The sequence below is a fragment of the Hevea brasiliensis genome, chromosome 15, assembly GCF_030052815.1.
Source record: "Hevea brasiliensis isolate MT/VB/25A 57/8 chromosome 15, ASM3005281v1, whole genome shotgun sequence".
NCBI classification, from domain to species: Eukaryota; Viridiplantae; Streptophyta; class Magnoliopsida; order Malpighiales; family Euphorbiaceae; genus Hevea; species Hevea brasiliensis.
Window position 1 is genome coordinate 64,228,653 of NC_079507.1, and position 14,833 is coordinate 64,243,485.

The 14,833-nt window shown below is 32.3% G+C and overlaps 1 protein-coding gene across 1 annotated transcript; it reads left to right on the top strand.

Annotated features, from left to right (window-relative positions):
• Window positions 1-5,590: 5,590 nt before the first annotated feature.
• LOC110643652 (protein DJ-1 homolog B) lies at window positions 5,591-13,881 on the top strand. Its single transcript, XM_021796110.2, has 8 exons — window positions 5,591-5,818; window positions 5,914-6,114; window positions 10,288-10,437; window positions 10,563-10,745; window positions 11,659-11,739; window positions 12,573-12,773; window positions 12,850-12,990; window positions 13,517-13,881. The coding sequence occupies exons 1-8, from the start codon at window positions 5,672-5,674 to the stop codon at window positions 13,721-13,723; spliced, it is 1,311 nt and encodes a 436-aa protein (XP_021651802.2). The 5' UTR covers window positions 5,591-5,671; the 3' UTR covers window positions 13,724-13,881.
• Window positions 13,882-14,833: the final 952 nt, after the last annotated feature.

A 14,833-nucleotide genomic window follows, 5' to 3' on the forward strand; every position in this document is an offset into this window, starting at 1 on the left:
TTTCAAATGGCATGATTTAACTGTGGGTTTTATGAAATGTGTTTTGATACTTCGAAATGAACGTGGTTTGCATTAAAATCTCATAATTCATGTTTTGTGTTTAATGCTCATGTTTAGTCAAATTTTTGAATAAATGTGATTTTATTTTTGCATAAAGATTATTTTAGTATGTTGTGCACTCGAGTCCTAGTACTCGATAGCTTTATTGTTGTCGTGAATCTGAGAGGCGAGAGGAGTGACAGGAAATGCTAAAGATTGAGGATCATTCAACCTAAAGTCTTGGTATAATTTATACCCTAATTGTAAATATTTTTTGATGTATATATTGCACATAAATGTATGGACATTTAAAAATGGGTCTTGAGCAGTTGTATAAAATTTATATAAAGTTGTAATATATATATTGTAGTTTGAAATTCTCTTAATATAAATTTTGTAATGATCTATTTAAATTGTTTTGTTTCTAATGAAATATGAATGGAACTATTTTATTTAATTTGAATGAAATGGATTGTTAGTATTTTGATGATCATTGGATACTGGATTTGAAATTGAAAGTTGATAAATGTGTTGAGAAATTGTTTGAGATTGAGTTTGAAATTGAAGCAGTTGTTGAGAAAATTTTTAGAAGTGCTTTTTACAGGTATTTGAAGAACTGTTTTCTCAAAATACAAAGGGAACTCTGTCAAAATTTTTATAAAATTTGCGGAAAAATAAAATGGGCTAAAATTTTCAACTAGCTTTCAACTTAATTACATGTTTAAAATACTTATTAGAAATGCTCACCACTTATTAAAAATAAGAAAATTGTTTTAAAATCCCTTGTAGGATACTTAATGAGTTATTGATAGGTGAAGTTCGGTAGTTCATTAGGTATTCTACGGGATCATGTTATGCCTTACAGAGGGGTTAGGTGTGAGAAAGCTGCAATTTGAACATAATGCACCCAGATGGCACCAGTGTGAACAGGGCCACGTCCAGAAATTAAAAGACATTCATTGAAGTATTGTGGCACAGAGAGGCCCATGAAGGGAGAAAAGCCAAGGATAAACTTTGTCCTGAAGCTATTCAAGTTGCAAAACTGCCAAGACCAGCTGAACCTGCTCGCAATACAGTTAATTTAATTTGTATCTCTCAAGAGTGATTAAACAATAGGACAACAGAGCATGCAAGCCCATAATATGTTACAGTAGTCGCTGATTCTTCTTTTAATGTTTTTAGCATTAAATTTCTCAACTAATCAACTTGTTCCTCAATTAAATTATGCTGATGATACCACATTGATTATCGAGTTAATTATGTGATATTGATCAGATATGATTAGCAATACATAGAAAGTGCACAAAAGCCTATATAAAATACAAAACCTTAATGAAATATTGATCTATTAAAATAAACATTACACTAAATAAACTCTACAAACAAAACTTTAGGTTAACAGAAATCTAAACCAACAAGAAATGCTGTGACTAGAAGACCATAGACCACGTCTGACATCATAAATGAAGAATATATTTACTTTTTGTTTCTAAAAAAAGTCATTAAATTAGGTTACATCACATAGTTTGTGTTATGAAAACTGTATTGATAATAAGAATGGACACACGTAAGGTACAAGTTTTATACCACTAGGATTAAAGAGACTCCTATATAATATTAGGAAAAAAAAAAAGAAAACTTTTCAACTTGTAAGTTCTAAACAATTGATGACGTAGCAAGAAAAAGAAAAATTAATCAATAATCATATGCATTTCTTACTGTGAAGGGAATGCATTCTATTTGATTTTTCTCAAGAACAATGATTTTTAATAGTCTTAAAGGTTCAAATCTATCAACTTGAGATCATTAGGAAATGATTAACAAGAGAGAAATTTAGAAACATATGCATCAAGAAAGAAAACTAAATCAATTTGAAAGAGTTTTCAAAATACAACATTTTGGAGGGTTAGACAACTCTGAGTTGACTCCAGTTAAATTATTTAGATTCTTCATAACCTGAACCTGCCCAACCATTGCCCGTAAAACACTAGTGTCAGCATAGTACAAATGAGCACCTCATGGCATAGTTCCAATCTCTAGATATAATTTCTCCTTATTATAAAGTCTAGGGCTAATTATACAATACACCAGGAGTACTAAACAAAATTTTCCTCAAAATAAAATTCATAAAGTTAAAAGAAATAGAAAATTCACCAAAAGTTCAGAACTTATGCAGTCGGAATCAAGATCTGAAGATTCAGCAACCATCTTACAGGGAAGAAGTGAAAACAAGTCTTAATATGCATCAAATCCCTCATAACACTTGTCAAAATTTATCAAAACTCATTTCTCTTGTAAAATAAAGTTTCAAACTACTAATTAAACATCAGTTGGCCCCTTGATAATTGGTTGGCCACAGAATAGATTTCAGCAATATTATTGACTATGATGTGAGGAAGAGATACGTACACACGTATGCGAAGAGGATGCAGTACAGAGCTGCCATGATTAGCAAAGGTATGGAAGCGAGAAGAGCCCCAAATTTTCCTATTAGAGATGGATCATGATGCCATAGAGCAACCAATGAGTGAACAAACTATAAACATTTTGTTTATAAGAGATTTTTTTGTAAAAAATTATAAGAAAAAGAAAAGAAAAAATCATCATAAAGAGGCACAAAGTCCTCCAAATTAAAATCAAATTACTTACTTGTTGAGCGCTGAAACCAGAAGCAGGAACTTGAGAACGACAGTTGGGCTTTGTGCACAATCGATAACGGTGACCTACGACAGCAACGGCGGTGGTGGATTGTCACAAACGGAAAGAGGGAGCAAATCCTTATTACCGAGAAGGAGAGAGGAAGAGCCGTTTTGAAAGAAAGAGGATAAAAAGTGACTGTCAACATTAGTGATTTAAGTATTAAAATCCAAAATTTCTGACAAATTTCTAACGGAAATATTGTCCGTCACAAATTTCGTTCATAATCCGTCACTAATTAGTTTAATATACGTCACTATTCTCTTATTTTGATACTGTCACTAATCTGTTGAAAGTTTGTCGCTAAAAGAAATTTTTTGACAGATTTATTTTTGTCGCAAATTCCGTCTTTAAAACAACTATTCTTTTGTGGTGACTCAATTGAACCCTTAAAGATTATTTAAGCCCAATTAACCTAATTTAACTTTTATTTTAATTGAACTCTTTTTTAATGATCTTCCTTAAACTTCTCGCTAATTAAAGTATTATATTTTTAAAAATAAAAAATTTATCAACCGTTAAAAAAATTTATTCTTTTAGCTCAATGAATTAAAATTAAAAAAATCAACTAAAAAGCTAAGTAAATGCGTCTCTATTTTGTAGTTGCGATCGCAAATCACTCATCATTAAATTTGAGAGCCATGAAAAAAAAAATATTTTTAATAATTATTTCTTTTAAAACTTTCTGATTGGCGCATTTAAAAAACTATTTTTCTCAATATCAAATTCAATAACAATTCTAAACTGTATCTTTGTAATTTACGCTAACATCTCGAACTCCTATGAAAAATTCCCCGCCACCATGGCCACTGCTATTTAGCATTCCGTTGAGCTCAACAAACCAGTGGCAATTCTCATTCAGAAACTCACATTCAAAACAAGAATAAGGACCCATGATAAAGGAGGATTGCCTGCGATTCATTTATGCCACTGAAGAATAGAGCATCGAAGAAGAAAGACCACAAACTCAAAATTCAATCAATTAAAAACAAACGAACAAGCTCAAAGCATCTTCTTTTTTTTTTTTTTTTTTTTAAGGATAAAAGTCAAGCAAAATTGAAACGAAACCAAGAGGAAAAATGAAATAGAATGCTACAAAGAGCTTAGAATCGTGGTCTATTGCTGTAACCTTAGGATGAAGGAAACATAAAAAGAAGAAAATAATTGAGAGGCCGAGAGAGTAGAGCATAGCAAATCAGGGAGGGAGAGCGAGAAATTAAGAGGGAAGAAGATAAATTTTCTTCAGAAATGATTGGTTGGAAGAGACGAAGAAAATACAACCAACCACAGATACCAAAAAAAAAAAAAAAAGAAAAGAGATGAGCCGAAGTAAAAAAACGGAAAAAGGAAGAAGAAACAAAGACAGTTCCTTCAGTCTTATGAATGATAATATTTTTAACAATTTAACAATAAAAAATAATTTTTATTATTTTATGAATTTCACGTATGCTAGTTAACAAAAAATTAAGGTATTTTATATATAAAAAAAAAGACACAATTGAGTTAAAATAAAAATTAAAAAGTTCATATTTTTTTCCTTTCATTCATATTTTTCTCAAATTTGATTTATCATTTAAGTAATCACTGGTGAGTCATCGGTTATAATTATTTCTTTCTTTTTATATTTTTTTATAATAACTTTTAAATTTATATTTATTTAAAATAAATTTTAAATATATTTTATATCATCATTAATGATAAATTTTAGATGAATAAATTATAATATTTGTCATTATTAATAATTATAAAATTTTTGTGGTATTTCTTTTTTATTTTAATGAAATTACGTGTTTTTCATTTAATATATATATATATTATAAGAGAATGGTATTTTGCTATCTAAACATTCTTGGCTTAGTGAGAGATTTATACTTTAAAGTTGTCTCATTTCCATAAAAGAATTATAGAGTTCAAAAATGGTGCCAACTTGCATATCGTGGCAGAACTTGATTGAAGTATTTAAGGAGGCTAAATAAAATTATAAAACAATTTATTAATTATTATTTTCATTTATACAATTAAAAATATATTTTCTATCTAGAAATAGTTAAAATGTGTTATATAAAATATTATCATTCTAAATTATAACACTTAAAAATAATAATAAATTCACTAATTATTTTATTTAATCTATTTAATTTGTTAATTTATTAAAAAATTAGTAAAATATATTTTATAATAAAATAAAAACAAATAAAATAAAAATATCTTTATTTTAAATGAAAAACGATTGATGAATCTTGTTAATTGAATTTATAATTATTAATAAGGAAATTTATTTATATTCTATAAATATTTATTTTTAACATATTTAAAAATTTTTAATTAAAAAAACAAAAAGGTAAGGGAAACTATGGGCTTTGAGGGCACGACCTGGCGACTCGTAGCTTTGCTTCTGTTTGGCTATTACTTAATTTATATATTTTGTTAATGATATTAAAAATTTTAAAATCCTGCATATTACTTTTCATATAAATAATTAGTGTTATTTATAAAAAAATATAATATATTTATTTATATTTTGTTAACTACATTTTTAATTAATAAAATATTTTTCTTTTTTTATAAAAAAATTAAAAGATCTAATTCAATTTAAATTTTTTTAAATGCTTAATTAAGTTTTGAATTATAGTTGGAAAGCTTGTCAGTACTAAAAAAATTAAAATAATAAGGCTCTATGCGATTTTTTTTTTTAATTTAAAAACATTAATATCATTTTCCAAACGCATATGCCAAAAACACAAAAAGTTCTATAACGCACACTCCAAACAGGCCTGATGGATAGAAGCTTAACAGCCGGCGTGGTAATATCACAGCCACACATCTCAATTACCATAGCAGCGTCTCCGCACTGAAGCAGCAGCACCGAGCCACGAACAACGCGGATCTCTCTGGAAAATAGAAAAAAATAATAATAATAAATGAAAAGCTAAAAATGGTATTGTTACGCCAACCTATTCCTCACTCTCTTCTTCACTTACTCCACTGCTCTTACCCTTTCTCTTCCAAGCTACCTTCTCTCAAGACTCGCTTATCCTTCCCTGTCAAAGCAACTACTGTAATGGCTTCCTCTGCTAAGAAGGTAATCAAGGGAACAAGTTGACCTTCAATTCGTCCAAAAGGACGACGACTTCTCCAAATTTTTTATGCTGATTTTTTTGTGTGGTGTTTTGTTAGGTTTTGGTGCCGATTGCCAATGGAACGGAGCCGATGGAGGCCGTGATAACTATCGATGTACTAAGAAGAGCCGGCGCGGATGTCATCGTAGCTTCTGTCGAGAAGCAGCTACGAGTTGAAGCTGGTCACGGCGTCAGGATCGTCGCCGATGCTCTCATTTCTGATTGCTCCGGCGCCGTTTATGATCTCATCACTCTCCCTGTAACTCTCTTTTTGTCTTGTTTTTAAATACTCACGCATATGCGTATTTATTCGTCTCTGAAACTGTGAATTCGTTATTGTGGCTGCTACTCGTTAAGCTAAATGGATTTGGGGGTTTTGTAGTTAACTGTTAAAGTGTAAAACGGCTTGTCAGTGATGTTCTAATTTTTATTTTTATTTTTATTTTTGAATTTGTAGAATCTCTAATTGGCAGTGATTTATATTGTTGGCGAGCCGTAGAAGTTTAATAGTTAACTCTTTAATGGGAGTTTGTGGTGGTTGCTAGACTGTTTGTGGTGGATGAGAAAACTAAAGCAATCAAAATGCCCTTTTTTCCTCTGGTATATTTATGGGAGTACACAGGTAGTTTCTAGTGAAACTTTAAGGTGGTTTTGTTGAAGGTTAAATTCAATTTTGGAGGTGCCAATCGATTCAATAGGTGTTACTTGTCAAATATGCTTATTAAGAAAGCAAATAATGAATGGTCATTTATATTGATGCCTAGTATATTCTATGATATCCCCAGTTTTCTTTCACAAGCTTTTGCAGAAATGCACTGTAAAATTCATCCAGAAGTTAGGAATATGAAATTGATTATCTCCTTCATTATGCTGAATGAATATTTTTCCAACATCTATCTGCACTGTAAAATGCTTCCAGGAGTTAGAAATTTGAAATTGATTCTTTCTTATAATACCGAACGCATATTGTACTCAACTCAACTAAGCTTTTTTCTAAAAAATATGGAGTCGGCTTTATAGATTCGTTTTCTCCACTTTAAACGATTTTGGGTTAAATCCTCATAAATATGTAATACTTCTAGGTCATGTTGTATTAGTCTCCTCCAAGTTAATTTAGGTCTACCTCTTTTTTTCTTTCTATCCTCTAACCTAATGTGCTCACTTGTCTAACTGGAGCCTCCGTATGTCTACGCTTCACATGACCAAACCACCTCAATCTCCCTTCTCTCAACTTATTCTCAATTGGCACCACTCCTACCTTTTCTCTAATACTCTTATTACAGACTTTATCTAGTCTAGTATGACCACTAATTCACCTTAACATTCTTATCTCTGCAACTCTTATCTTAAACGCATACGACTCCTTCAGTGCCTAACACTCACTGCCATAAAACACAGCCGGTCGTATGGCTGTACGGTAAAATTTTCCATTCAACTCATTGGAAATTTTGCAATCACATAAAACTTCTGTGGCACGTCTCTACTTCAACCACCTGGCTTTAATCCTATGACTAACATCCTCCTGACATCCCGTATCTACTTGAAGGATTGAGTCGAGATATTTAAAGTGATTACTTTGGGACAGTACCACTTCATCCAAACTAACTCATTCACTATCACCAGTTTGGCCTTCACTGAACCTGCAATGCATGTATTCTGTTTTCGTTCTACTTAACTTAAAACACTTTGACTCTAGAGTACTTCTCCAAAACTCTAATTTTCTATTTACTCATTGCGTTTCATCTATCATAACAATATCATCTGCAAATATCATGCACCAATGAATACTCTCTTGTATATATTTTGTCAATTCATCTAAAACTAATGTAAAAAGGTAAGAGCTTATAGCTGATCATTTGTGTAATCCGATTGAGATCGGAAAATCTCTTGTGTTCCCTGCCACTGTGCGCACAATAGTAGTTGCTCCTTCATACATATATTTGAACATTTGTATGTACTTAATAGATACCCTCTTTTGTTCTAATACATTCCATAAGACATCTCTTGGAACACTATCATAAGCCTTCTCCAAATCAATAAAAACCATGTGTAGATCTTTCTTCACATCTCTATATTTTCCATCTCTACATTTTCCATCATGCTTCTAATGAGAAAGATCGCTTGCATAGTTGAACGACCGGGCATGAAGCCAAATTGATTGAAAGAGATAGAAATATCATGATGTAGTCGATGCTCCACAACTCTCTCCTACAACTTCATAGTATGGTTCTTGAGTTTAATTCCCCTATAGTTTGAGCAACTCTATATGTCTTCCTTATTTTTAAAAATAGGTACTAAAATATTCCTTCTCCATTCATCAGGCATTTTCTTTGAGTTTAGAATCTTATTAAATAATTTAGTTAACAATGCCATTCCCATATCTCCCAAACACTTCCACACTTCAATTGGTATTCCATCGGGTCCACAGGTTTTACTCACTTTCATTCTCTTAAGTGCTTCGTTTACTTTTAAAGATCTAATCCTTCTAGTATAATTCACATTCTTTTCTATTATATTCACGCTATTACCATTTTGACTATTATTAAAGAGATCATTAAAATAATTTCTCCATCTTTCTTTAATGTCCTCATCTTTCACTAACACTTTTATTTCTTTATCCTTAATGCACCTAGCTTGATTGAGATCTTGACATTTCCTTTCTCTCGTCATTGCTAATCAATAAATATCTTTCTCCCATTCTTTAGTTCAAAATTTCTCATATAACTTTTCAAAGGCCTGTGCTCTTGCTTGACTAACTGCCTTTTCTGCCTTTTTCTTTGTTATCTTGTACTGTTCATATGTCTCATTATTATCACATTTAGGTAATTTCTTATACCATTCTCTTTTTTTCTTCACTGCCTTTTGTACTTCCTCATTCCACCACCATCTCTCTTTTGAGGGTGGTCTATGTCTTTTAGACTCTCCAAGTACTTTTCTAGCTACTTCTCTAATCTTTGATGCCATCTGTATCCACACATCATTGGCCTCCATATCCATCTTCCATGCTTCGGACTCGAGAAGCTCATTTTTAAACTTCGCTTGCTTTATTCCTTTGAACTCTCACCACTTTGTTCGAGCTACACTATTTCTTCTGAACTTACTTGAATTGTTCCTAAACTTGACATCCAAGACCACTAACCGATGTTGACTTGTTAAAGTCTCTCTTGGAATGACCTTGCAATCCTTGCGTAGAGCTCTATTTGTCTTCCTAGTTAAGAGGAAGTCGATTTGGCTTCTATGTTGCCCACTTTTGAAAGTTACTAAATGTAACTCTCTTTTTATAAAGTAGGTATTTGCTAGTATTAGGTCGTATGTCATAGCAAAATCCAGGATGTTTTTTCCCTCCTCATTTCGCCTATCAAAACCAAAACCTCCATGAACATTTTCATAACCTTGCCTATCACTTCCTACATGTCCATTTAAATCTCCACCAATGAAAACATTCTCTTCATTCGGTATGCTTTGTATTAAATCATTCATATCTTCCCAAAACTTTTGTTTACTCTCACTATCTAGTCCTATTTGTGGGGCATAGGCACTAACGACATTTATTGTTTTTTCTTCTAATACTAGCTTTACTAGTATAATTCTATCTCCTACTATTTTCACAGCTATTACAGCGTCTTTCAATGTCCTGTCTATGATTATGCTCACTCCGTTCTTGTTTCTCTCCTTTCCGGTAAACCACAGTTTGTACCCTGAATTACCCACTTCCTTGCTTTTCTCTACTACCCATTTAGTCTCCTGAATGCAAGCAATATTCACACTTCTCCTTTCCAAGGTATCCATAAGTTTCATTAATTTTCCTGTCAGTGATCCAACATTTCAAGTACCAACTCTGATCCTCCTCCTATCCTGTTCCTTCCTAATTGGTCTCTTTCTATGATATCTTCTATTGTTTTCTATGTCTATCTTGTATTCTATTTCACTATCTGTTCTACTATCTGTCCTATGAATTAACTTCTTTACTCACACCCGTCCATGATGTAGGAACCCTTGCTCACTTAACACCACACTCGGGCGCCGGCATAGTGCGTCGCTTTTGGTGAACGCTTTACACCCTTGCATATTTCTCACTATATCCGGGCTCTGATGCAGCGCGTCGTAAGTGGAGGATGCTCTAATGTTTATATCATTTGAATCCATATCATAAGGTGTGACGAAATTTTTACGCTGGTTGTCACCTACAGCAAACCTCCTCATTTATCCGGGTTTGGGATCGGCTAAGCGCAATCTGCTTAGGCGGAATTCGAACGCATATTGTACATTGTGGTAAATTTATTATGATATTGGACATTGATATTCACTAGTTTTTTTTTGGTTTCCTGGCTTTAGCATTCTTCCTTAACTAGTTATACTACTGCTGCATGTTTCTCATTTGTGCCAGCTGTATTTCTCTAATATTAACCAGAGGTTTGCTGTATATATGTAGGGGGGCCTGCCAGGTGCTACAAACCTTAAAAATTCTGCTGCTTTGGAAAGCATGGTGAAGAAACAGGCTGCAGATGGGCGGCTTTATGCAGCAGTTTGTGCTTCTCCTGCAGTGGCACTTGGCTCATGGGGGCTGCTAAAGGGATTGAAAGTAAGCATAAGTAGTCATTTGACACCATTGTCTCTAAACAATTAACATTATATATGCAATCAGTTTTTCTGCTGTTGTTGATGATAATGGCATTTAAAATAGTTATGGATTATCCATTTTGACAGGCAACTTGTTACCCATCATTTATGGAGCAGCTGCAATCTTGTGCAACAGCTGTCGAATCACGAGTGCAGCAGGATGGCATAGTTGTCACAAGTCGTGGACCTGGCACTACCATGGAGTTTGCTGTTGCACTAGTTGAGCAATTGTATGGGAAAGAAAAGGCGAATGAAGTTTCTGGCCCTCTGGTGTCTACTTTTGCCTCAAATTTTTTCTTATTTACTTGATTAAATCAGCTTAAGCTACATGGATGAACCTTGTTTGCCCTTTTGCTTCCCTTGCATTATTCCAAATTGTAACCCTGAGCATTATCTTAAACCATTGGATCTGTTTAGGATTGATTGAGTGCAGCATATCTAGAAGCCTTTAAATCTATTCTGTATTTGAAATGTTATGCTGGTTTCACAGGAATAACTTTTTTTTTTTTTTTGGGGGGGTCTAAAATCATTCAGGTTGAGGTTAAAATGTGGATGAGATGGCTGGGTATAGACGTTCTCTCAATAATTGGATACTCAAACATGAGTACCTATCTTTGTAGTGTGGTAAAATTTAGTGTCGGTTTAATCATCCTTTAAAAAGTTATTTAGCGATTGGGAGATGCAAAGCTAAAAACACAGAACACACTAGCAAGGATTTTTCAACCATTATCATGATTCACTTGTCATTTGATTAACAATTTTGAGATGGGCTTCTGTGATTTTTAGTTTTGTCGTGATTTTGGTGAGAGTAGCATGACTTGGATACTTAATTTTTGTGATTGATTTTACTTGCATTGTCAAAGATTAGTGCTATTCCTGGAATTTACGTAGTTCTTCACTTGTTTGGTTTCTCAGTGTACCTGGGTTATCTAGCAACACACACACATTATTTTCTGCTTTCTTATGATTAATTTTTAACCTAAATCTGGTAAACATTATTACTGTGGGACAGGAATACATGAAAGTTTAATGACTTAAAATTTGGGAAAATGATTTCAGTGCTATAGAACATGTAACTTGAATTTCTTCTTATGCAGCTTTAAGTATTACCTTATGCAGTAACATGATTTAGGTCAAGGATTTTTCATCATTGAGCGTATAATTACTGTTATATTGTATGTAGGTGATGCGTACCAACCATGGGGATGAATATATCATAAAGGAGCTAAATCCAGTGAAGTGGACATTTGACAATATTCCTCAGGTGAGATCCATATGTATAAGTTTTTTCCTTGCATAGCATCAGCCCAGCAATCCCACTAAAATTTTGTGGTTTTCTTCATTATTTTCTCTCAAATTGATTTATTTTTCCTTTGTCACTCGTGTATGTGATTAGAAGATCTTTAAAATGAAAAAGATCAAGCATGTCACTAGGCTTTATTGATGTGTAAGAGGAAACGTCCAAGACCATGTAATTGAAGCCTGTTATGGATCCAACATCCACCTTTTTACACATTGTTTGGAAAAACTTGAGAGAGGATGGAAAATAACCAAGTAAACTAAGTAGGAGAAGAAAGATAATTCATTTTTCCTTTTGTTTGGATAGATGAAAAATAAAAAGAAGTGAAAGAAAAATAAACTAATTTTTCATTGTTTGGGAAGAAAATAGAGCGAAAAGAAAATAATTATATTTAGACAAATTTACCATTGTACCTCTATCTTAGAAATCTGAATTAATAATTTAGGACTATATATGTAACTTTACAACTTACAACACATTTTCGACTTGATTTTCTTATTTTCTCTCCAAATTGTACAGAAAATAACTAGAGGAAAATATAGCTTATTTTCCTTCCACGTTTTATTTTTCCTGCTCTCTCCAAACACAAAATAGTAGCTATATCCCTTTATTTTCTTTCCTCCCCCTTTTCCACACATCCAAGCATAGTGTTGATTGCATATCATTAAATCCAATCTTCCACCCTTTGGTGTTTCCTAAATTGTGATATCACCAATTATGTGCTATGGCATTACTTTTGTTTGTTGCTTAATGTTTTTGTGTTGTATTGTTTGTAATTGTTTCTGCTTTCCCTTCAGATTCTTGTGCCTATTGCTAATGGTACAGAGGAAATGGAAGCTATTATGATCATTGATATTCTACGACGAGCTAAAGCAAATGTTGTGGTGGCCTCTGTTGAGGACAAGCTGGAAATTTTGGCTTCTCGTAAAGTTAAACTGGAGGCAGATATGCTCCTTGATGAGGCTGCTAAGCTTTCTTATGACCTAATTGTCTTACCAGTAAGTATAGATTCTTTATATTTTAGTTCTTTTTCTACCAAGGTGACCAACTTAATTTCATTATGCCTATTCACAGGGTGGGTTGGGTGGTGCCCAAAAATTTGCAGTCTCTGAAAAACTGGTAGATACGCTAAAGAAGCAGAGGGAATCAAATAGACCATATGGGGCAATATGTGCATCTCCAGCTTTAGTATTGGAGCCTCATGGCTTGCTCAAGGTATCATCTTTATGAAGATAAATTTAGTTTTGGCGTCTGTAGCATCTTTTTAAATATATTGTATTATAAGCATGTGCGACTTCATTATGGTTATAGAAGTGGATTAAGGGCCTCTTTGGTTTGAATTTTTTTGTTGTGTTTTATATTGTTTAAAATTGATAAGATAATAATTGGTTAGCATAAATTAATACAAGGCTGAATGAAACATGAGCCAAATCAGTTACAGTGCGTACTTCATAGTACAAGAAAGAGGTCAGGGGTTGCAACGCTGACATTCCCTTCCCCCTTTAAGAAATTCTGATGTACCAAAAGGGAATATTTTAAACCAAATATGCTATCCCTATATATCATACAACAGATTCTTAATGAATTAATTAATTAATTACAAATTGCATAGAGTTTGTTTCCCTTTATGAGCTGTATGGCCAGAGTTCATCTGTTTGCGGTAACATATATTTATACTTCTAGTTGAATTCTCTTCTTACGGTGCTATCATGTTGAGAAATATAGTTCTGCTTTGGTGTAGGGTAAAAAAGCCACAGCTTTTCCTGCGATGTGTGACAAGCTGTCAGATAAGAGTGAAACCGAAAACAGGGTTGTGGTTGATGGCAACCTCATAACTAGTAGAGGGCCTGGAACTTCAATGGAGTTTGCCTTGGCAATAGTGGAGAAGCTGTTTGGACGCCCGAAAGCACTGGAGCTTGCAAAGACGATGCTTTTTACACACCCATAGAGCTTGTATCTGTGTGCCCTCTCGTGTTATGTGGAACATATTAATGCTATAGAGAGAAACATGAGAGAACTGAACTCGAATTCGATATGAATTCAGGTTGCGGTTGTATTGTGTATAACTTTGTGTTCATATATAAATGAGTTTTGAAGACTGCAAAATGATTTAGAGCCCCCTTTTGGCAATGCAGAAACTCTTAAAAGAAAAATCGTCGGAGGGGTAAGGAGATAGCAGCCTTTCAAGGATAAGTTGAGCCCGGGATTTTGTTTTGAGATTCTGTGTACAAAAGCAAATGGTAGTGTGAATTTGCGGTTTAGTGTTACTATTATGAGAAATCAGTCCAAAAGAAAAAAAAATGTTGGATACGAGTCCAATAAGCTCTTATAACTCTTCAGAAGAATCAGAAAATGTATAAATTTTTTAATATATAAACTAGAAAATATATAAATTTTTTAAATATACGAATATATAAACTAGAGAAACCATAAATTATTTAAAGTTTATAAAAAAACATAAAATTATTAATAATATCAAATTTGAAGGGGCAAGAATTCACAGGATGTAAAATTTATTATTATGGATTATAAAATTTACTATTTTTTAATTTAATGATATTGATTTTTTTTATTTGAAGACAGATTTATTAAAAAATATAATTTGTTTAGGTGATAATTAATAATTTGTTTGATTTGAATAATAAAATAATTTCTTTTTGATACTTGAATTATTTTTTTTTAAATTATGTAAATAGAAAATTTTATAAAAAATATGTAGATAGAGAGTTTTATAGATGGTTTTGTAGATTTTTTTTTCTTAAAAAATGCAAGAATCCGATTTAATAAAATCTATAAAAGTTATAAGAAATTATGTACCTCCAATGTACATACAATATTTTAAGGATTAAAACTTTTAAATATTCCTAAAAAATAAAATTTTAATAAAAAACAACTGATAATATCCCTTATTTTTCTAAAATCCGCATAAATTGTTACTTGAATTTGTTAAATCTAAGGGAATTCTTATTTATACTTGAAAATCTAAATCTAATTATATTATATAAGTTTCCTTTTTAAAAAATAGTTTTTTAAATTTAACATTCACGTTAATAATTTT